The sequence below is a fragment of the Verruconis gallopava genome, assembly GCF_000836295.1.
Source record: "Verruconis gallopava strain CBS 43764 unplaced genomic scaffold supercont1.1, whole genome shotgun sequence".
NCBI classification, from domain to species: domain Eukaryota; kingdom Fungi; phylum Ascomycota; class Dothideomycetes; order Venturiales; family Sympoventuriaceae; genus Verruconis; species Verruconis gallopava.
Window position 1 is genome coordinate 403,205 of NW_015622137.1, and position 19,832 is coordinate 423,036.

Sequence of the window (19,832 nt, forward strand, 5' to 3'; positions counted from 1 at the left end):
CCAGCCAGCAACTCCGCAACAACCGCAACCGGATGCGGGCGCGGCTACTTCACCATATGGCCGATAAGTCGGGTCTACCAATGACAAGCTATATTGTTTATAGACCCCCGCAAAACACCGAATTTCTGTAAGTCACATCTGTCTCTTTTATTCTCTCAGGCCATTTAGCTCTTCTACGTCCAGCTGCAAAAGATGGTCTATAAGTCACCCGTAGCCGACGTTGAAATCCCCAAAATTGACTTGCTGACATACTTGTTCCCCCCCGGCAAGCCAATATCAGAGGATCCAATATGGCTCGAATCTTCAGACCCGGAAAACTGCCTTTCGCCGAAGCAGATGTTCAACTGGGTAAAAAGACTGGCTATTGGGCTTGACAGGCTAGGTATCCAGGCTCAGGAGGCTGTCATGATCTTGACTCCAAACCACATATTCGTACCTGCCGCATACCTCGGCATTGTGGGATCGAGAAGGGTTTTCAGTGCTGGAAACCCAATCTACACAGTTCAAGGTATATGGTTCGCAAAGTTCGTAAAGAAAGACAAAAGTTCTAACTAGAAGTAACACAGAGCTCTCACACCAACTAAGCAACACGGGCGCTAGGGTTATGTTGGTTCATCCAACACTGTTGAAAACGGCCCTGGGCGCTGCGAAAAATTGCGGTTTGCCAAAAGAACATATATTTCAATTCTCGGACCGTCCAAACACCCCAGTCGACGGTATTCTAGACTGGAGGGAATTCATCGGGTCGCCTGAAGAAGCTGACCAGTACCAATGGAAGCCGATGACTGGAAATGAATCCGCAACTACTGTTGCTACAGTCAACTACTCCTCTGGCACCACTGGTCTACCAAAGGGAGTTTGTGTCAGCCATCTTAATCTCGTTGCCAATGCCCAGCAGCACATTGCTATCAAGTTCTACGGCACCAAGTACACCCCACAGGACTTCCCGGCAGAGAGATGGATTGGCTTTTTGCCTCTCTATCATGCTTATGGGCAGCTTTGGTGCATGATCATGGCCATCAAACTGAACGTTCCGATCTATGTGATGAAACAATTTTCATACGAACCGTTTTTGAAGATCATTGAGACCTACAAAATTACGAATCTTCAGGTCGCCCCACCAATTCTGGTCATGCTGAGTAAAAGACCTGAAACCGCCAAGTATGACATCAGCAGTGTCAAGCATTGTCTCTGTGGTGCGGCACCGCTCTCGAAAGAGCTGCAAAATGAGATATATCGTCGCTTCAATATCCGCACGACCCAGGGCTGGGGTATGACTGAAGTCACGTGTGGCGCCATCCACGTTCCATTCGAGGAATGGCACGACGATGGTACGGTCGGAATTTTGGATCCCAACATGGAATGCAAACTACTGGATGACGACGAGAAGGAAGTCGCACCGGGCCAGCCTGGTGAGATTTTCGTACGTGGTCCGAATGTTTGCTTAGGTTACTGGAGGAACGAGCAGGCCACCAAAGAGTCGTTGAGTCCTGATGGCTGGCTCAAGACCGGTGACATTGCTGTTCGCAACGAAAAGGGTTATTACTACATTGTAGACCGCAAGAAGGAGCTGATCAAGGTAAATGCTCTGCAAGTGGCTCCAGCTGAGCTTGAGGCTGTGCTTCTTGAGCATGATGCTATTGCCGATGCTGCATGTGTTGGCATAACCTTGTGAGTATTTGTGGCGCACCGAGTTTCTTTTGTCTGCTAACACTTTCCTTGTCAGGAACAACGAGGAGTGGCCAAGAGCATATGTGACTCTCAAGGATGAATACAAGGGCAAAGTGTCTGAAGACGATATCCACAAGTGGATGCATGACAAAGTTGCAAAGCATAAGCGACTTGTAGGCGGTATTGCGTTTATTGATGAGGTTCCGAAACTCGCCAGCGGTAAGATCGTACGGAAACTGGTCAAGGAATGGGCGAAGAGAGATGCACCAGCGTTGGAAGGCAAGGTGAAGGCAAGGCTATGATTACCCCTGATTCCAAGTTCTTGTATGTGTATATAGAGACATCTTAAAAGCCTTGGCGTCCTGGAACAGGCAGATTTCTCGAAATATCAGAAGCATTGGCTCGTCATTATTTGGACTCAAGTGTAGCGCCTAACCGTGTAGGCAAGCTCCGGTCCGGGAGCAAGGCCAGGAGAACATTTCTCCGCCCAGAGTCTCAATTTTTCGTCTGCTGATCATTCAAAACACATTTACTCGTTGGAGTGACTCTGGAAGGAATCGAGACGGTCATGATATAATCTTCGCACTTGCGTACTTACGATACTGCGCCGCCGCGAGCGTTTGAGTCGTGTTGTCCGCCAAAGTTACAAACGCAACATCATGACACCTCCAAACAGACCTCTACGATTCCCCTCGTCGCGGAAAGTCGGCTGCACCCATTGCGACGCAGCCTTAAGCCGGGGTCGCATCGTGGGGCAGGTGACAGAGGTCCCCGGTTCTTGCATGCAAACGAGCTAGGCGTATGGTCTCGGATGTGTTTTTCCCCTCATCGCAAAATCACTTCCATCACCTCTTGGAGGCAAATGCTGAGTAGAAGCCCAGCCGACACCAGGCCCAAGTCAGAGCTGGGAGTCTGGCCGAGTCCGAGGTGCTATAGTGCGGCTAAAGAGCCCGCCACAGACTTCCAGAATCCATCTCCGCGTGATTATCGTGCTGTAGTGGAGCGACATTGTCGTAGATACTGTCCCAAGCGGTAATAAAGATCAATTAGCACTGTGAAACTCTGCGAAACTTCTTCCGGCACGCGTACTGATCTTCATTAAATTGCTGGACTGATCCGGATTGCCTGCCGTAGGTGAAGACTTCCCACTCACCAAGCTCCCAGCCTTTGTGTTCGTCAATATTTATTCTCATGCGCCTCGCAGCAGAAGAGGACGTCAACATGTCCCCATCAAGCACCATGCCCAACGCGATCGAAGGTGCCAATGGGATCGCCGAGACGTATGAATACCCCATAAGCCATACGCCGGAAGGCCCATATACAGTCCTGAAGGATCAATATCACTCGAAGCCTCGCAAGCTACGAGTAGCATGTGTTGGCGCAGGAGCCTCCGGCCTCTGCTTGGCCTACAAGATGGAGAAAATGATGGTCCCGGGATCCTGGGAGCTGACACTCTACGAGAAGAACAAGCAGTTCGGAGGCACCTGGTATGAAAACACGTATCCTGGTGTCGCTTGCGATATTCCGTCTCACGACTACAACTTTACTTGGGACCCGAAACCGGATTGGTCGTACTTCTTCGCTTATGGCGATGAGATTCAGCGCTACTTCGAGGACTTCGCGGAGAGACATGGTGAGCTAGCTTCACAATTGAAAGTGGTGTCCTGTGTCGGACGGCTGACTTTGGAATAGGCAGCAAGAAGTACATGAAGCTTAACTCTAAAGTTATTGAGAACAGATGGAACGAAGAGGAGGGAATCTGGAAAATCACAGTTGAGGACCAGAACACAAAAGAGAAGTTCGAAGACTGGGCACATGTTCTAGTCAATGGCACTGGTATCTTGAACACGTGGAAGTGGCCCGACATTGAAGGCTTGCACGACTTTAAGGGCAACCTTATGCACTCAGCGTGCTGGGATCACAGCGTGGACTTTAAGGACAAGACTGTTGCCGTCATTGGCGTTGGCTCAACCAGCGTCCAAATCACACCGGCGCTGCAGCCAATTGTCAAAAACCTCGAGGTGTTCATGCGAAGCCCGACCTGGATCAGCCCTCCATTCGGCGCAGGCGCACTTCAGAGCGACCTTCAAAAGGGAGCGGAAGTAGACCCTGGTCAGAGACAGTACAAGTTCAGTGACGAGGACAAGAAGAGATTCGCATCAGACCCAGAATACCACCTTGACTTCAGAAAACGTATCGAGGCAGAAATCAACAGCCTGTTTGGCATGTACCAACAGAATTCAGAGCTGTCTAATCAATTCCGTAAGGTAATCACGGACGAGATGAACCGTCGCATGGGTCCGGGCCACGAGGAGTTGAAGAAGTTTATCATCCCAACCTTCTCTCCCGGCTGCCGACGTATCTCTCCCGGCGACGGTTTCCTCGAGGCCCTTGTGAAGCCGAACGTTCGACCCGTGTTCAGTGGTATCAAGAAGGTCACCGAGAATGGCATCCTTACAGAGGATGGCGAGGAGCACAAGTTTGACATCATCGTCTGCGCTACCGGCTTCCAGGTCGCCTTCAAGCCGGCTTTCAAAGTCATAAACGGCGAAGGAAAATCCATCGATGAGGATTGGACGAATGGTCCAAACTTGTACTTTGGCGTCTCCGCGCCTCGATTCCCCAACTACTACACGATCGTTGGACCGGGAGCCACATGGAGCAATGGCACTCTTATTCCATCCATCGAGACGACGATTGAATACTCGATCCAGATCATGAAGAAGATTCAACATGAACACATCAAGGCGATTGAGGTCAAGCAGGAGGCTCTGGACGAGATCTACGCACATTTCGACGAATTCCACAAGACAACTGTCTGGCAGGAGAATTGTCGCTCATGGTTCAAGGATGGGAAGGTCAAGAACCGTATTTACTTGTGGCCTGGATCGGTACGTATACGCCGCCAAGATGTTTACATTGTGGAAGGAGCTGACACTGCTAATTTAGACGATCCATTTCCTCAAGTCGATCAAGCGCCCACGATACGAGGATTATAACATTCGCTACCGATACAAGAATCGTTTTGCGTAAGGACAAACTTTTTGGCTGTTCGCATTCAATGATGACCGCAGGCTAACATGGGATGCTCAGATATCTCGGAAACGGTGATGTCAAGGGCACTGCATCACGCAACGTCCAAATGCTGAGTCCGTACATCCGCAATTATGACCACGAATGGGACGTCGAGTAAAAGGCAGCAATTTGAAATTTTTTTTTGTGTTACGCAAGGTAGTGCCTAACGGTTCTCGATGCGGCATCGCACGCAGCCAAATGCTTGAATTCCCACACCTGTTTTTGCTGTTGTCAGCTTTCATTACACGCGACGCGCCGTCGGCCACATGCACACCGTGGTCACGTTTTGAGACGGACGTCATCTGTATGCATTTTCCGGGCGTTTGACCTGCAGTTGGGAGTCCATGCGTCTTGTTGAAGACTGGGGCAGGAAGAGCCAAGGAGAGCGGCTGTATACGATACTATGATTAACGTAGGACTGAATCATTAGTGTACAACCAATCCAATCAAAGGAGAATGAATATCCGAAACTACGCGGATATGTGTCGTCTAGTACCGATTCAGCACACGTCGACTCGTTAGTGTGCGTAGCGCCAGAACACTCGTCGCCTTCTCTCCACTCACGAACCGCAGTCAGTCCCTTGCAATTCGTCTTGAACGTCTGCAGGCAGCTCCCATGACCAGTCATTGCATGGTTGCACGCTTTGTTCTACATTTTTCGATTACTGTATGCAGGATTTCCCTTCGTCCGTCCGGCAAGAGGACCAGGAATGTTTTTTTTTTTTTTTTCAATTCTTCTTAGACGCCACAAGCTGAGCTGCTGGCGAATTTCCCCGCATATGGTCTCATTGGATTGGCGTGCATTAGTCAGTCGTCTGAGCTGAAGACGCCGCCTTGGAGTCAGGCTAAGAACGCCTGCCTCCACTCCTGCTCCCTGTGACCATCGGAGTTGATGCGAAGCGTGCTTACGAGCAGCCTGGTGGGTACTGGAAAGCCGTTCTATCCAGAGCGCTGCATGCCGTCTGGGGCCGGATCTTCACGAGGGTCCAAATTTTCGATCGCCTCCTTCGCCAAACCGATCGACGCGTCTTCTCATTTGTGGTCGACTACAGTACGATGCTGTACATCGAAGTCTGGGCCGGGTCAGGAACGTGGACGTGACTGAACCGTGCTGATGGCAGAGACAACAATGTGCCTCCCATCATCTAGATCCAAATTAAACCCGGTGCGAACAACCTTGGTCCTTGGAATTCGGTTCGAAGCCCGGACCGCTTCCACAAGCAAGGCTAGCCAATAGACCGGAGCTCTTTGTACGAACCGCTCGACGCCAGGCCAGATCTGATATGCTTGGGGCTGCAGGTCTGACGCACCTCGTGGCAAACCTTGAACACCACCAGGATATGTTCGGCTTAGTCCCCCTGTTCAATCTTAACCACTGTCTGGGGAGCTGGGGCCCCGTTTTCGTCCCCGCAAGCTCGACAAGAAGACTGCTGCCCAAAGAAAAAAAGACCGAAAGCTTCAATCACATCTTGGTGGCCCGTCTTTCCCACTTATCTTTGACAACTTGCTTTTCTACTCTCCGCTCCCTCTCTGTGCCCTTCCTTCCCGTGTTCGACTCTCCCACTTCCACCGCATTCTCCATACTAGTTGTTGCTGGTCACGCTCTTGCTTCGTGTTACAATGACAACTGCTAAGAAGGACCAAGAGTTGGCTGAAGAGGCCCTCGACAAAGTGACGACGGAGCCAACAGCCTCCAAGAATAAGCAGAAGTGCAGGCACCGCGCCTCCGTTGCCTGTGCATCCTGTAGAGATCGAAGAATTAGAGTACGCGACCGCCTCTTGATCATTCTTCTTGCCAAACTAACCCACGAAAGTGTGTTGTTCCACCAGGAGAGACAGAATGTACACAATGCAAGAGATCAGGCATCGAATGCATAATCCGTAACGATGACGAGCGCAGACGGTAAGTGACTGCGAAAATCTGCTAAATTCCGGGCTCACTGTGAGAAGACCGATATCGCGGGCATACATGTGCTCACTAACGGAACGTGTCGCCTTGCTCGAAGGTATGCTACAAGAACGAGGCGAGACGATTCCGCCCGCAAATCACCCTCCAATGACCAGACATGGTCCTCGACCTGAAGACCAGTCTCCAGCATCCAAATCTCGTCTACAGCAGCCCGTTGCTACGAAGGTAAATGATAATTCAAGCCCCGGCAGTTTCAACGATGATTTTCTTGATAATGAAAACCACGAGAATGGCTCGCACCGTGGTGAAGACAACGACTCAGCAGCATCTGCTTCTTCCCCTTCAATGCTTCCTCCACCCCAGAAAGATGGCATGGTCAGTAGGCTTCTCTCGACTCGTGGCCATTTAAGCTTCGATCAACTTAGTGGCCGACTTCGATATTTTGGACCAACAACCAATTGCCACGTGCATTCAGGCCAATCCACACTAGCTGAAGACACCAGAGAGACTCTCGAGCAGGCTCGACGTACGGAGAAGGTCATTAGGTTTCTTTCAGAGGAAACCTACAACTACCTGATGGATCTCTTCTGGGGCTATTACAACAATGTTATTCATGTCTTGCATAAAGATGCATTCGAAGATGACCGAGAACACGGACGGACCCAGTTCTATTCTGGGTTTTTGCACATATGTGTGCTCGCCATGGGTTTCCGTTACGCAGACAAAAGCCGCCCAGATATGCAGAAGATTGCCATCAGCCAGTACGAAAGCACTCTGCACCGAGAGGCGAAATACATGCTCGATGCAGAACTGGAACGACCCGGCGGCATTCCACTCGTCGTTGCGCTTCTGCTCCTCGGCGACATGGAGTGCCAAGTTGGCCGTGATAACACTGGCTGGTTGTACAGCGGCATGGCAGTTAGGTGAGTGCAGTCTACAAGAAAAAGGTAGAACATAGTTGATCAAATATCCGCAGAATTGCTTTCGATATTGGTTTGCATCTAGACACCGGCTTAACAGGGCTCTCAGAACGCGAGGTTGAAATTCGACGAATGACTTTGTGGGCTTGTGTTATCTATGACAAATATTGGGCGCTGTTCCTCGGTAGACCAACAAGCATGAAGAGCAGCGACCTAGAAGTTGCACGACTAGCGAAGCAGTTTGAACGACTCGGAACATGCCTTCCCGCTGGTCCTGAGAAGGCATTGGAAACACAGATCTACGAAGCATTGCTTGATCTGATGGAACTCGCTGGCAAGATCACCGAAAACATGGATCCACGCTCGCAAACGGATGCCAACATCGACCGAGAAGCATATCTACGAATGGCAGCCTTGGATCGTGAGTTTGGGAACTGGTACCAGCGATTGCCGGATAGGCTCAAGTGGAAACCATCGAACATTAATAGCGCACCATTTTCTTTCTTCTTATTGCACCAGCAGTATCACGCCGCGCTTATTTTGCTCCACCGGCCATTTGCAATGTACGAAGAGCCTGGCTCGGATAGTCAAGAGGGACAGATCCCGGATAATCACTTTTCGGCACTTTCTCGCACTGTGTGCACCAAGCATGCAATTCGGGTAGCTCGTATTTTCTGGCAACACAGACAGCGCTTCGAGACACGGCATTGCTTCATCACTGGACTGCAGCACGCCGGCACAGCAGCCACGGCATTGGTCGCCGCGCTGGCTTATATCAAGGACAGCAATGACCGACACAACAACATGCAGTATCTGGACTGCCTAACTTCTTCGCTGCAGGATCTTGCCTACACATATCATCCAGCTGAGCGAATGTTCCTTGTGTTACAAGCTGTGACTGCCGAGCTGCGCGGTAATCCGTATGACGCTGATGGCTTCCGCAAGCCAAAGGGCGTCATGGTACCGGCACGACGACCTAGCACAAATGTTGACGATATGGAACCACCAACATTTGTTAAAAGGCGTCATGTTGCACGGGCTCAGTCGAGGAGCAGCTTGTCATCCGTGAGACGTCCAAGCATGAATTTGGATCAGGTTGACCCTACCCTGACAAATACTCTTAACCGCAAGAGAAGCGAATCGGAGCTCGATCGACCGGACAGCTTCGTCATGGTGACTCCTTCCAGCGAGACTGCTAGCTGGCACACGCTCTCAACTGAACCCGTGCCAACGCCAGGAACACTGCCTCCTAACTTCATGCAGAAGCCGACTTGGGTGAATTCGGACTTGGATTCTACTGACATCAGCAATTTGGCAACAGTCCATTTCCCAGAGCTGCGAGACCTTCCCACCATCGACCCAGATTCCGAACCAATCAATAGCCATCTCGATTTCATGAACCTTGGTGGCGACGAGTGGCGAGACTGGCAACCATCTGGCGCCGGTACGCTCCGTACAGGAGAACTCGATGGCTTTCCCCCAATGAACACTTTTGCTCTTACGCCAGGAAAGTTTGAGCAAGCGATGAGTGCAAGCTTTGGTACTGCAGAGGCTTGAATTTTTTTTTTTTTTTTAAAAAAAAAAAAGACTGCTGAATATGGTTTTCCTAGTTAGCGGCCCTTTAAATTTCACGTTGGCTTTTAAAGGATATAAGAAACGTAAATTAACGATTCTTCCAGTTCAATCTTTATGCTGTACGGTGAGGCTTCTTTGTATTTTAAACAATAATGATACCATGACTTGAAGGCTAAAAGGAAGTTTCTGTAAATCAATTTATATTACTGAGTTTTTAATATTTCAGATTATTTGAAACTCTCTTTTTTTTCACAATATTTTGTGAGTTTTCATTGCTCGAATGATTTGAGCTGTACTTTCTACTTTTTCGCCTTGTTCGTCGATTGGCTCGTCCAAGAGTCGACGGATCAGAATAGATTTCACAGGGAAGTTATTGTAGAGATGAAGATGATTTTCCTGAACTCGCATTTGACTTCAAGCTTGAAAGATTCTTCCAGGGTGTCGCCCATGCACGAATGATCGACGCTACTCTCCCGCATGACGTTGGGTACGACATGGGTGCGAATGTTGTGCATAAACTTGAAAAAGTGGCTTGACGATAAGTGTCGTGGCAATTTGTTGCATTCTGTATTCCGTTGCACCTGCAATGACATTTCTATCGAGGCTTTGAGCGTTTCCAAGATGGCCGAAGAAATATACGGCCAAGTACCGGAAGCACGAGTAACACCAAGAAGAGGTAAGGCGAAGGCGGTGATGGAGGTTATAGACGAGGGAGGTGCAAGCGCTCAACAGCAGGACGGAGCAACGATAGAATCAACGACGAACAGGAACGAGAAAGGTGAAACGCAAGCAAAGGAAAGGAGGAAGCCCAGAAAATTGGAACGGCGAAGCGTCGTTCTCGAAGAGCCGGTTGTCACGCTCGACACGCGGGTCGAGAGGCTGGAGCGCCAATTTCAAGCGCTCAGCAGCAGGGTGGATGCAGTCGAGGATAGGCAGATGCGAAGGCCGACCACGATGACATACAGAAGAAGTTCATCCACCTCCACGCGGGCGACGTCTGCTCCTCGAGCGCGAAGACGGACGGCTGCCCCACAACCCGGCGCCGCTGCCGCCGCCAGCTCTATGGGACCCCGTCCGTCTCTCGCGGACCAGCTCCGAGAGAGCCAGCGTCTGCGTCGGATAGCGCAGCGTCAAAGACGCGGCGAGACCATTGAGGAAGTCCCCCGTGCGGACCTGACATCGTCCCTCGAACGGACGCGCCAAGTAGCTCTCGCGGGCCAGTACCGCATTCCGCTTCCCTCGAGCCTGACGGCCGAGGACGTGCTGAACCTCAAGAACGGGCTGAACGCTGCAGGATCGATCGCAAGGTCGCTAGCAAGTGCCTTGACGTCGTCCCGCGACGGCGGCTCAGGAACAGCAACTCCACGTGTTTCAACGGCGACCGTCTCCACTGCGGGACCGTCAAGATCTCATCGCGAAACCACAAGATCGGCAGCGGGTCCTGCAGATGGGAAAGGCGACAGTAGGAATACCAATCTCCCCGGCGGGAGTGCCAGTTCTGCTGCTGCCCAAGGAAATGCATCTTCCTCGCCCGGAAATCGTCAGCCTGAAGGTACGCCCTCTCACAAAATCCCCTTCATCCGCGCTCTTCTCGACCCACCCAGTTCCCTTGCCCCGAGAAATTTCGTCGAGTGTACATGAAATCGAGTTGCGTGAAAAAAAAAGCCCCGGATGGAGCTGAGAATGATTTAGGGAGGGACGTTGTCGGAGCGGAGAACGCGTCTAAATCGTGGAAGTCGTTCATCGCCTCGGCGGTTACGGATCTCGTCACTAGCGCAGCAAAAGACGCAGCGGTCGAGATTCAACAGGGCACTTCCCACAAGGCACCTATGGACGCTGATAGGGCCACTGATGGAGGTTCAATGAAGAAGGCTGATTCACCATTCGTGGGGACTGCAACAGATGAGCTACGCGCCTCAGAAGGCGCGAAGAGCTACAATACAAATGCACGGGGAGGACGCAAAGGCTCGAGAACATCAAGCAGGGCCTCTTCATATCGTGTCTCGTGACCGTTTGCTCAACAGAAGTCAATGTGCTGAGTTTTGGCATTGTATCTACACGATCCAAGTTGCATTCGTTTATTGATCTGTACTTGTGGGCTGTACGGGTACTGTAAAAGTTAGAACCATTAGAAACAAAATAAAGTGGAACACCTTTTATTCGATATGCTTGAAATCGATCGTAATCTCTCGCCTGTTCCAGAAAAACTTGCGAAAAGACTCGCAAGCGAGTGGCGTAATTGATCACCGTGTCGTTGCCAAACACGAAATTCTTTTCAGGGAGAACGCCTCCAGACTACGCGCTACCCCAGATTTTCAGGGAGAAGCCCAACGGACCGGAGGAGAACCTGGAACGGCCTCGAGCAATCCATAGAAATCTGGGGTACCCCACACAGACGCATGATTATTTCGCACAGCCGAGATAATAAGCCTCCTACCGACCCACACGAATCACACCAGCCTAGCCCATCTGTTAGCAGCTGCGCTTTGTCGATCATGGGAGCTCGGGACGGAATGGGTACTTACGGCAATAAGCTTCTGGACCTTGCTTCTTACTGAGGGGTTCTTCATGTGCTCCTGCAGAGCAGCGGGGTCGCCTTTGGCTTGCTGCAGGATCGTTTGCATAACCGGATCCTGTAGAATTGACAGAATCTAGAATACACGAGTCAGCGGTCTGTCGCACATAAACTAATGATTCATCGACGGCTTTTCTTGCGTGGAAAGACTTGGCAGCGAATTGTCGATGGATATCTTACCTCAGGATCGTTCTGTATCCGCTTCATCGCTTCCTCTTCAGTCTCTCCCTCTCGGGCAGCGAACTGAGCTTGAATAGCCTTCTCCTGTTGTTGCTGGATCTCACGAGCATTCTTGCCGCCCTCGTCATTCTCCAAAGCTTCCTCGCACACGTCGAGGCATTTGTTGTACTCACGCATGGCAAAGAGCGCTTGAGCCTTGCGAAGATAAGCCCGGATGAACTTTTTGTCACGCTTGATAGCCTCGTCGCAGTCCTGCACTGCGGATGGATACGCGAGCAGCTTGATAAAGCATGCTGCACGATTGGAGTAGCCACGAGGATCGTCAGGGGCGCGCTTGATCATCTCGGTGTATGCTTCCACAGCGCCAGGCCAGTCTGCTGCCTTGAATTTTTCGTTGCCCAACTCACGAGCTTTCTCGGCTTCTTCGGGGTTGATGTAAGCTTCTTTCTCCGCTTTGATCTTGGCCTTCTCGGCTGCGCGGAGTTTGGCAAGGATTTCCGGAGTGCGGTGCTCAGTGAGGGAGCGTTGGTAATTGTCAATTGCATTTGCAAGATCGCCTTTCTTTTCGTAGGCAGAGCCCATGCGGCCATAGGCCTTTGCGATAAGTTTGAAGTCCGCGAAGACTTCGCGACCCTCCGTGATAGCTTTTTGGCAGGTTTCAATAGCCTGGTCGTAGTCGCCCTTCTCGAAGTACGCCGCACTAAGGTTCGTCAAGTACGTGATGTCCTTGTGAAGCTCCCACGCTTTGCTGTAGTGGACGATGGCCTCGTCAAAATTCCGCTTCTTGTAGTTTCCTGTGCCCAATCTCTTCTCCTCATCCGCCTTTGCCTTTGCCTCCCGCTTCGCGATCGCCTCCTCATCCTCTGGCTCTGGTTCCGGTTCCGGTTCTGGGGCTTTTTCGGGCTCTTTTGCTTGGGGTTTAGGCGGCGAAGCAGGTCGAGCGTCTGGCATTTCTACATCTTCTTCAGCCTCCTTGCTGGCACCAGCAGCGCCACCGGGCATCTTGCTTGGGTCAGCGAACGACATGTCGATGCCTAGCAGCACGCTCATGACCTGCAGCATACGAGGATCCTGGAGTTCTGCGCCAATGTTCTTCGGGTCTTGTCGTATCTTCATCAGCTTGGCCATGAACGCCTGATCTGCAAGCAGACCACTCGTCTTGGGGTTGCTCGCCAGCTTCTGGATCAGCTGAGGATCGTTGAAGATGTTGCCTAGTCCGCCCATGGGGCCACCAGCACCGGCCTCAGCTTCCATCGCTCGTTGGACGGACTGCAGACCAGCCTTTGCTTGAGCATTGTTTGGATCGAGCTTAAGAGCCTCCTCGTATGCGTCGTTCGCTCCTAGAAGATCGCCCTTGCCATGAAGTGCAGCGGCTTTGCGAGTCCAGCCCTTGGGCCAGTCGGGCTTAAGTTCAACGGTCTTGTTTGCGTCTTCCAGTGCCTTGTCGAAGTCTTTTAGTGAGGCATATGAGCCAGATCTGTTGGAGTATAGGACATGGTTCGAAGGATCGAGCTCAATAGCTTGACTGAACTTTTCGCTGCAGGATGGTTAGCTGTTCTGCCTGTGCTATCGCATGATTCTTGTAAGGCTGGGCTGTTGTACGTACATCGAGCCAGCAAAGTCTTTGGCTGCGAAGAGCTTGTTGCCTTCGGCTTTCAAAGCTTCCGCCATGGTTTGTAAAGTACTGATACAAAATTATGATTCGAGCACAGGAAAGCGGTTAGCAAATCAGTCGGGTATCTGGTGCGTGAATCAATTGAACAAGAACTGAGTTTATGTGTCGTTCAAGCTCAGACCATTCTCGAAGCTCCCGAATGTTCCATCATCTTTTTGTAGAACCCCCCCCCGCCCTCGGCTTATCCTTTTTGGGACTAGAACCAGTCTGCAGCCTTGCAGCACAGTCGTTCGCTTTCCACTGTCATCTATCGCTTGAATACCTCCAAGCAACGTCATCGTGGAGTGGCCAGAATCTTGTCGTCAAGTGCTCACTTGATCTCTACCCAAATACACGTTCGAAATGTCACGCCTAGCTCACTGGGCAGTCTTCAATCGTCTCCGTTCTAGCTGTCGGCAGTGACCTGGGTGGTAATGATTCTCCTCCAACTTGGAATCCGGCTTATGAAATAGTGAGAGGCCAAAAATCAGGGTTAGCGCGGCCCATGCTACTTCCATAACAAACGTGATGAGGGAGATTGCGAAGCTGAGGAGAGTTGTGTGGCTTGAAACCAACTTCAGTCTCTACGTACCCAACTTTGTGCCCAGTTGGGAGACCAGTAGCTCTGACAATGATTCTTTCACTTTGGTCCTTTCGATGTTTGCTTGAGGCTTCTTAAATAGCTAATATGCCTGGAAAGGTTTTCAAGTTGGAAATGAATCATATCTCGACAAGTAACTTCAGCCTTCTCGAGATGCTGGGCCTAGAAACATCATCTCAACGTATCACAAACCGCGTTGCAGGAGTACAGCGATGCACTGAGACTTGGCCCGAAATCGTATAAATGGCGTCTTGTCGGGAATTTGAGCAAACCCTCACATCCTCTCCATTTGTTCTTTCATTTTGTTTTATTCTATAGTCCAGATTGACGAGAGTACAAAGATGTGCTACCTCATGTTACAAGAACACAACAAATTCAGCGTCAGAGCAACGCCCATTAGTAACTAAGACGTAGCGCCCGCAAACTCGGCTGGTTGCTCCGCAAGGACAAAGTTTGCGGAAAGAGTCGGACCTGCTTATGATTCCAGGACTGTCAGCGTCGTCGAGGCGTTCACGCGCCCTGATATAAGTTTAAAATGAAATTAAGCCAAGTTAACGTGGCCCTACATCTTTCAAAGCCGTTTCGTCTCAGAATTAATCGAGTCGAGCTCCGATGGATGTTGCTCGCTCTTTTCCTCCGCAAAAAAAGGCTGGATGCTCCACGGCTGAACCCCGCCCGCGGAAGAGACAAAGATGGGCAGGTCGAGCGCGCAGGGAATAGCCAAGCAAAGTATCTGCTGGCTCGCCAGCAGTGATATGAGGGAGTCTTCAGAAAGAGGTATCGGCAGCGTAGTGACTGAAGGTAAGGGCAACAATACATGTAAAAAACATAAGATCAAATGGTGGTTTGTCAAGACGTGCAAAGGCAAGATCCCAGTCATGGCCTTTGTCCGTCATCACCGACGGACGAGCGTGACAGAACGTGTAGACGGATTGAAAGGAAAAAAGAATAAGAAAAAAGAAAGAAAAAGAGAGTGAAAAAGTCGCGCCTCGCCGCGGTGCTGCGGATTGAGCAGGCTATGCGTAGAAAGTATAATTCAAACATAGTACCCATAGTATTACCGTGTATAAGCGCCAGGTGTCCGCCTCGACGGCCCTCAGAATCGCACAACAAGCATCCGGTTCTTGCGCTTCTTAGCTGCCGCTACGGCAGTCGTGCTTCGTATCGCCATCTGATGAGCGGGGAACGTGCCTTGCGGAGGCTCCTCAAGTGCCTGCACATCCAGCACGTTCCTCTTCTGGTTAGAAAGGTCGTTCTTAGGGTCAGAGGGCTCCTTTGGGCCGTCGTCATCTGGCTTCGGCGGTACAGAGGCCTCAACTTTCGTCCTGTCCTCGTTCGCCTGGGGAACGCCAGCTTCCGGTGCTGTCTCCTCGTTCTTCCCCATCCACCCTTTCATGAACGCCATCTTGTTCATCCGATCGATCTCGCAAAACCAGTCCTTCGGCGGCCGCTCTCTCGTGCGTACCCCAAACTCCAACCGCTGCGCTACTCGCTCCGCCAATATCTTTGCTTCCGTCCTGGACATGTGCGCCGCTCCTGCGTCGACGATTCGCGCCGTGAGGTCGCGAACCGCGTTTGCGAGTCTGTCAATGCCTTGATTGAACTTCTTCTCCACTTGCCTCCTGTCACTGCTGTCGCCGCCTGTCTCTTGATCGAGAAATGCAAAGTCAGAGAAGCCGACGTCTATGGCCACGTCGAGCATGGAGAGACGGGCGCGCAGCTCGCTGTAGTCCGTCGATGAGGTGACGCGTAGCGGGGACGACGCCTCAAAGAGCAAGAGCATGCGCGCCGTTAGTGCGGGATTATGCAAAGATGACTTCAGAAATTTTCGCTTGTCCAACGCAAATGCTACAGCAAGCAGGCGGCGGAAGTGGTGTGCTCTGAAGCTGGACGCTGGCAGCGCGGCGAGCAGCTGCTGGCGCAGCGAGGGGGCTTGGACGGATTCAAAAGTGGAATTTAATATCCGTGAAAAGGCTTCATCTAGCTCGGGGCCTTCAGCAAAGGCATCAAGAAGGTCTCTAAAGCATCGCTCGATGTGGAAACGTGCCTGAGAGCAGGAGAGAATGCTTTGGTCAAACGAGGAGCGGATGAGGAAATGTGCGGCCAGATCTTTGGATGGCAAGGGCAGTCGGACGCAGAGTTTTTGAAGCAGATGCACAAAGAACACAATATTCGAGCCCGCGACGCTGCTTTGTTTCTTTTTTAGTTCTCGAGTGTGCTGTACTGGTCGCTGGAAGTCCAAGGCTTCCGACCTGACACCAAGCGCCTGAAAGCATCTCTTTAGACTTTCCTCGCTCAGCAAAGCAGAACTGGGTCGCGCAGCCTGACTCAGCGTCTCAATGTACGCAAAGACCAGAACGTCTCGCGACTCCCGACACACTTCGATCATGAGCCAGGACAGAAGCTCCTCTGGTAAGGGGATCTTTTCGGCAATCCTCTGAATGAATCCCGAGGCGAAGGCCTGCTGCCGCCGTTGGGGATCATTCAATATCATCTGTAGCATGGCGTTCGGGTGCGATATCTTCGGAAACGGATTTCGAGGTTTGTTTTGAGGAGGGCGATCCTCGAAGAAATGCCAAACGTCCTCTCGTTCGAATGCCTCCGTCCGCTGCAGAGCGTCCATGACGCGGCGGGCCTTGCTGCCATCCTCGGCGTCGTTTGATTCTGCAAGCACAGCTTTGATTGTCTCCTTTTTGGGCGTCATGTCCTTCGTTCCCCGAACCGCGTCCTCACTCACGCCCGCCTCGTGCAAATTTGCCTGCGCTTCCGCAATCCTGACTTCCATAGCCGTCTGTCGCCGCTTCTCTTCGACCAGCGCACCGAGGTTGAACTTGTGTATCCTCTTCTTCTCCTGCGGGCGCGGGACGACATTAGCCGGCACAGTGCTTTCGTTCGAATGACTTGTTGTAGTGAGAGGTTTGGGCTTAAGTCTGCCCTTGTTCAGGATCGCATCCAGATCTTCTAGGTCATCGTCGGTCTCTGTGTCGGACCCCCGCACAACTTCTTCTCCATTTGAAACAGTGATTCGTTTGCTGGACGTGTTGGAGCGTATTGAGGCAAAGGATACATTCGCATCGGTTAGTGCCGATGCTGCGCCATCTACTGCTTCTGCGCTACTTGCTACTAGCGTCGATGGCGAGGATGGCGGCGAGGGAGACAACCATCGTCCCTCGCTTGAAAGGCGCTGTCTTTTGACTGAGGGATGATCCTGCGAGTTTAGAGCATCGGTTCTCGTCGTCACTGAGTACGGCACGTTTCTCGGGGTGAGTTCTGAACTGCGCTGCGACGCCGCCGCGATGGTGGGATTAGGCTTGAACCAATCAGTAATGCTGCGGTTACCCGTCGAGTTCTGCTTTGACATGACGATGGCGAACCCTCTGGAGACAAACGACTGAACGTGAGAGACGAGTGTGCATCAAGCCCGCGAACTCACAAAGTTGCGCGGCCAATCAGCGCGTCAGAGAATCGATTGCGCCGGACGAAGAGGCTGCTCGAAGACGGCGGAGGCGCACAATAAATGCGTCCGCTGGGGAGCTTCCACGACGCTGGACAAAATCGCACGATTTCATTCACGACGCGTGAAGAAGTTCGAGCTCACGCTGTCGCGCCCAGCAAGTGCGGAACGTTGAACGCGATCACGTGATACATGAGCCGCATGTCGTCACAGGCTAAATAAAGCTACAAGAAATGCAGCATAGAATGCTCCACACGTACACGAAGCGTTCCGTGCCGAACGACAAGGTATCGTCATGCTGGCAATGGCTGGAAGGATTCAGCGTCAAGAATTGGATTAAAGGACGAGCGAGCTGCTGACACCGTTTCAGGCCGGATCGTTCATCCTGACGCTCGTACTTGCACGTCGGCGGTTGCCATGCTTCAAGACAGGCATAGCGTGCCCAAACACACGAAACGTACGGTCACAGGCGGACACACACACACACAAAAATCTCTCTCTCTCTCCCTCCTAATTTGCCTGTGCGTGGAGAAGAGAGAGAGAGAAAGAGGGTCTAGTTATGGAGCCCCTCCAAACGCCGAAGCGAATGGGATGCAGGCGACACCCAGGGAATGCACGTGCCGACAAAGTAGATTGGTGCGCAAGAGAGAGGAGAAGAGAAAGGGCGTCAACGAGGTTGAATGGGATATCCCAGTGGACAGCTGGACACTGCTACGGATTATTGGAAGCAATCGGAAATGCGGTCTGTCCGGTCGGTGGCTGCTCTCACACGTCGGCGCCGAGCCTGGGCCATCAGCGGTAGCGCGAGTAGTGGCCGTGAGGGTGGCGGGCAACCGACTATTCCAGTTTTTCGAGTGACGACGCTTCCTCTCGTACGCGGGCAGCCTTGCCGTTCTGCGGGTAAGCCGGCCCATCTGGCGCCCGCTTAGAAATAACGACAGGCTTCTTTGATTTTCTTCTTTGGTTTAAGGGTGAGCCGCGTTTGGGGCAGCCTCGTCTCCAGTCGGCTGAGCCCTGGCCACGAACGCGGACAGGCGAAATTGGCCAAGGCATGCTGTGCTCGTCATCACTCATTTTTGTCGTATCTTTACACACTTGCTACTGCCCGTTTTTTTTCTTTCTGCTGTTCATGGACGCGGTGTGGTCAAGCCTTGGGGGCCTTCTCTCCGGGGCCCCTTTTGTCTGCGCCTCGAGCGGGGCGTGTCCAAGGGACATCGTCACTACGTGTACATGAGATGAGGAAACGGAGTACCAGCGCGGGCGTGTACTCCCAAACTGCAACAAGCTTGTCTCGTCCCTTTGCCGGCCCCAGCATGTACGTACGTGATAGACCCGCTACCGGCTCGTTCAGCGAAGAGCGAAGGGCAGGGGCACAAACCAAACTGTGGGCTTGAAAGGCGGGCCCAACTTGGGAATAGACACGACGACACGACACAACCCATCCGCCCGCGCACAGGTCGGCAGGGGCGCACGCTACCATGAGCCTTTCGCGCGCCGTCGCGCGGATGAATGGCATCAAACGATCCGAGACGACAGAAAGTTTTGAAATGTGGCTCCAACAGTGAATTTCGGACGCCGAACGGAAGCATCCACTTCCTGCTCAGTCGTGCAGAGCAAGGGCGGGACCCGCCCTCGTGCTCGGTTTGAACGGCAACGCATCCTTTTTGTTTTGGCCTTCCTGCTTGGGCCGTTCTTCGACGGCGCGAGTCCGCCCTCGTGCTTATTTGGGACGAAAGGCGGAAACGCGCAGATGTGAGGCCGAACCGCCTCGCTGGCCGTGGTTGGGCAGGAAGAGCCACCACGCACTGTTTGCCTGCCATTGGCTGGCACCGTTGGACAGATTCTTAGACGGGGTCGCTTGCTGACAGCATTCGACGGAAGTGAACGTGCATCCAACACGCATGGGATTGGCCGGGGTGCAGCTGGAGTGTGGCTCCGTCATCTGGACCGTGGTGGTAATCTCGTCCACCTGTGCACCTCGTGGTGGGAGATGGGAGATTAGATTACCAGATCGCTGGACGGATCGCAGCGAAAGTAGCGCAGGAGATGGATAGAGAACGAGTATCAGATTCGCAGCTCTGCGGGGGCCATGGGGGATGAGCGCTCAGCACGAACAAGCACTACTCAGACATTCACACTCGCACACAGACACAGACACACGCACACACAAAACACACTCTCACGTTCGCACATATGCACAGCCAGTAAGCGGGTCAGA

The 19,832-nt window shown here is 52.1% G+C and overlaps 6 protein-coding genes across 7 annotated transcripts; 4 read left to right on the forward strand and 2 right to left on the reverse strand.

Annotated features, from left to right (window-relative positions):
• Window positions 1-11: 11 nt before the first annotated feature.
• PV09_00162 lies at window positions 12-2,079 on the forward strand. 2 transcript variants are annotated; one of them, XM_016352848.1, is made up of 4 exons: window positions 12-127; window positions 271-508; window positions 567-1,671; window positions 1,727-2,079. In XM_016352848.1, the coding sequence occupies exons 2-4, from the start codon at window positions 337-339 to the stop codon at window positions 1,971-1,973; spliced, it is 1,524 nt and encodes a 507-aa protein (XP_016219105.1). In that variant the 5' UTR covers window positions 12-127; window positions 271-336; the 3' UTR covers window positions 1,974-2,079. The 2 variants fall into 2 exon arrangements, with proteins under 2 accessions (XP_016219105.1, XP_016219104.1); XM_016352847.1 differs by having other exon boundaries at window positions 12-508.
• A 630-nt stretch (window positions 2,080-2,709) lies between these two features.
• Window positions 2,710-5,234, forward strand: PV09_00163 (uncharacterized protein). The gene is made up of 4 exons (XM_016352849.1): window positions 2,710-3,304; window positions 3,364-4,562; window positions 4,621-4,700; window positions 4,765-5,234. The coding sequence occupies exons 1-4, from the start codon at window positions 2,863-2,865 to the stop codon at window positions 4,862-4,864; spliced, it is 1,821 nt and encodes a 606-aa protein (XP_016219106.1). The 5' UTR covers window positions 2,710-2,862; the 3' UTR covers window positions 4,865-5,234.
• Window positions 5,235-6,189: 955 nt separating this feature from the next.
• Window positions 6,190-9,370, forward strand: PV09_00164 (uncharacterized protein). Its single transcript, XM_016352850.1, has 4 exons — window positions 6,190-6,510; window positions 6,561-6,649; window positions 6,697-7,578; window positions 7,632-9,370. Exons 1-4 carry the CDS (start codon window positions 6,367-6,369, stop codon window positions 9,130-9,132), a joined length of 2,616 nt encoding a protein of 871 aa, XP_016219107.1. The 5' UTR covers window positions 6,190-6,366; the 3' UTR covers window positions 9,133-9,370.
• A 401-nt stretch (window positions 9,371-9,771) lies between these two features.
• Window positions 9,772-11,159, forward strand: PV09_00165 (uncharacterized protein; the record flags this gene model as incomplete). The annotated part of the gene is made up of 2 exons (XM_016352851.1): window positions 9,772-10,702; window positions 10,843-11,159. The coding sequence occupies 2 exons, from the start codon at window positions 9,772-9,774 to the stop codon at window positions 11,157-11,159; spliced, it is 1,248 nt and encodes a 415-aa protein (XP_016219108.1).
• PV09_00166 (uncharacterized protein) lies at window positions 10,948-13,695 on the reverse strand. Its single transcript, XM_016352852.1, has 4 exons — window positions 13,512-13,695; window positions 11,906-13,442; window positions 11,676-11,801; window positions 10,948-11,610 (listed from the first exon to the last, which is right to left on the reverse strand). The coding sequence occupies exons 1-4, from the start codon at window positions 13,574-13,576 to the stop codon at window positions 11,584-11,586; spliced, it is 1,755 nt and encodes a 584-aa protein (XP_016219109.1). The 5' UTR covers window positions 13,577-13,695; the 3' UTR covers window positions 10,948-11,583.
• Window positions 13,696-15,143: 1,448 nt separating this feature from the next.
• PV09_00167 (uncharacterized protein) lies at window positions 15,144-17,729 on the reverse strand. The gene has a single exon (XM_016352853.1). It carries the CDS (start codon window positions 17,519-17,521, stop codon window positions 15,257-15,259), a length of 2,265 nt encoding a protein of 754 aa, XP_016219110.1. The 5' UTR covers window positions 17,522-17,729; the 3' UTR covers window positions 15,144-15,256.
• Window positions 17,730-19,832: the final 2,103 nt, after the last annotated feature.

Bases quoted from the DNA above. Each gene is read 5' to 3' on its own strand.
- PV09_00162 (XM_016352847.1), top strand. From the start codon at position 193: ATGGTCTATAAGTCACCCGTAGCCGACGTTGAAATCCCCAAAATTGAC. The intron at 509-566 runs GTATATGGTTCG...GAAGTAACACAG, and splicing joins CCCAATCTACACAGTTCAAG to AGCTCTCACACCAACTAAGC. The intron at 1,672-1,726 runs GTGAGTATTTGT...TTTCCTTGTCAG, and splicing joins GCATGTGTTGGCATAACCTT to GAACAACGAGGAGTGGCCAA.
- PV09_00163 (XM_016352849.1), top strand. From the start codon at position 2,863: ATGCGCCTCGCAGCAGAAGAGGACGTCAACATGTCCCCATCAAGCACC. The intron at 3,305-3,363 runs GTGAGCTAGCTT...ACTTTGGAATAG, and splicing joins GGACTTCGCGGAGAGACATG to GCAGCAAGAAGTACATGAAG. The intron at 4,701-4,764 runs GTAAGGACAAAC...TGGGATGCTCAG, and splicing joins CGATACAAGAATCGTTTTGC to ATATCTCGGAAACGGTGATG.
- PV09_00164 (XM_016352850.1), top strand. From the start codon at position 6,367: ATGACAACTGCTAAGAAGGACCAAGAGTTGGCTGAAGAGGCCCTCGAC. The intron at 6,511-6,560 runs GTACGCGACCGC...AACCCACGAAAG, and splicing joins GTAGAGATCGAAGAATTAGA to TGTGTTGTTCCACCAGGAGA. The intron at 6,650-6,696 runs GTAAGTGACTGC...CACTGTGAGAAG, and splicing joins AACGATGACGAGCGCAGACG to ACCGATATCGCGGGCATACA.
- PV09_00166 (XM_016352852.1), bottom strand. From the start codon at position 13,576: ATGGCGGAAGCTTTGAAAGCCGAAGGCAACAAGCTCTTCGCAGCCAAA. The intron at 13,443-13,511 runs GTACGTACAACA...ACCATCCTGCAG, and splicing joins AAAGACTTTGCTGGCTCGAT to CGAAAAGTTCAGTCAAGCTA. The intron at 11,802-11,905 runs GTAAGATATCCA...CGTGTATTCTAG, and splicing joins GGATACAGAACGATCCTGAG to ATTCTGTCAATTCTACAGGA.
- PV09_00167 (XM_016352853.1), bottom strand. From the start codon at position 17,521: ATGTCAAAGCAGAACTCGACGGGTAACCGCAGCATTACTGATTGGTTC.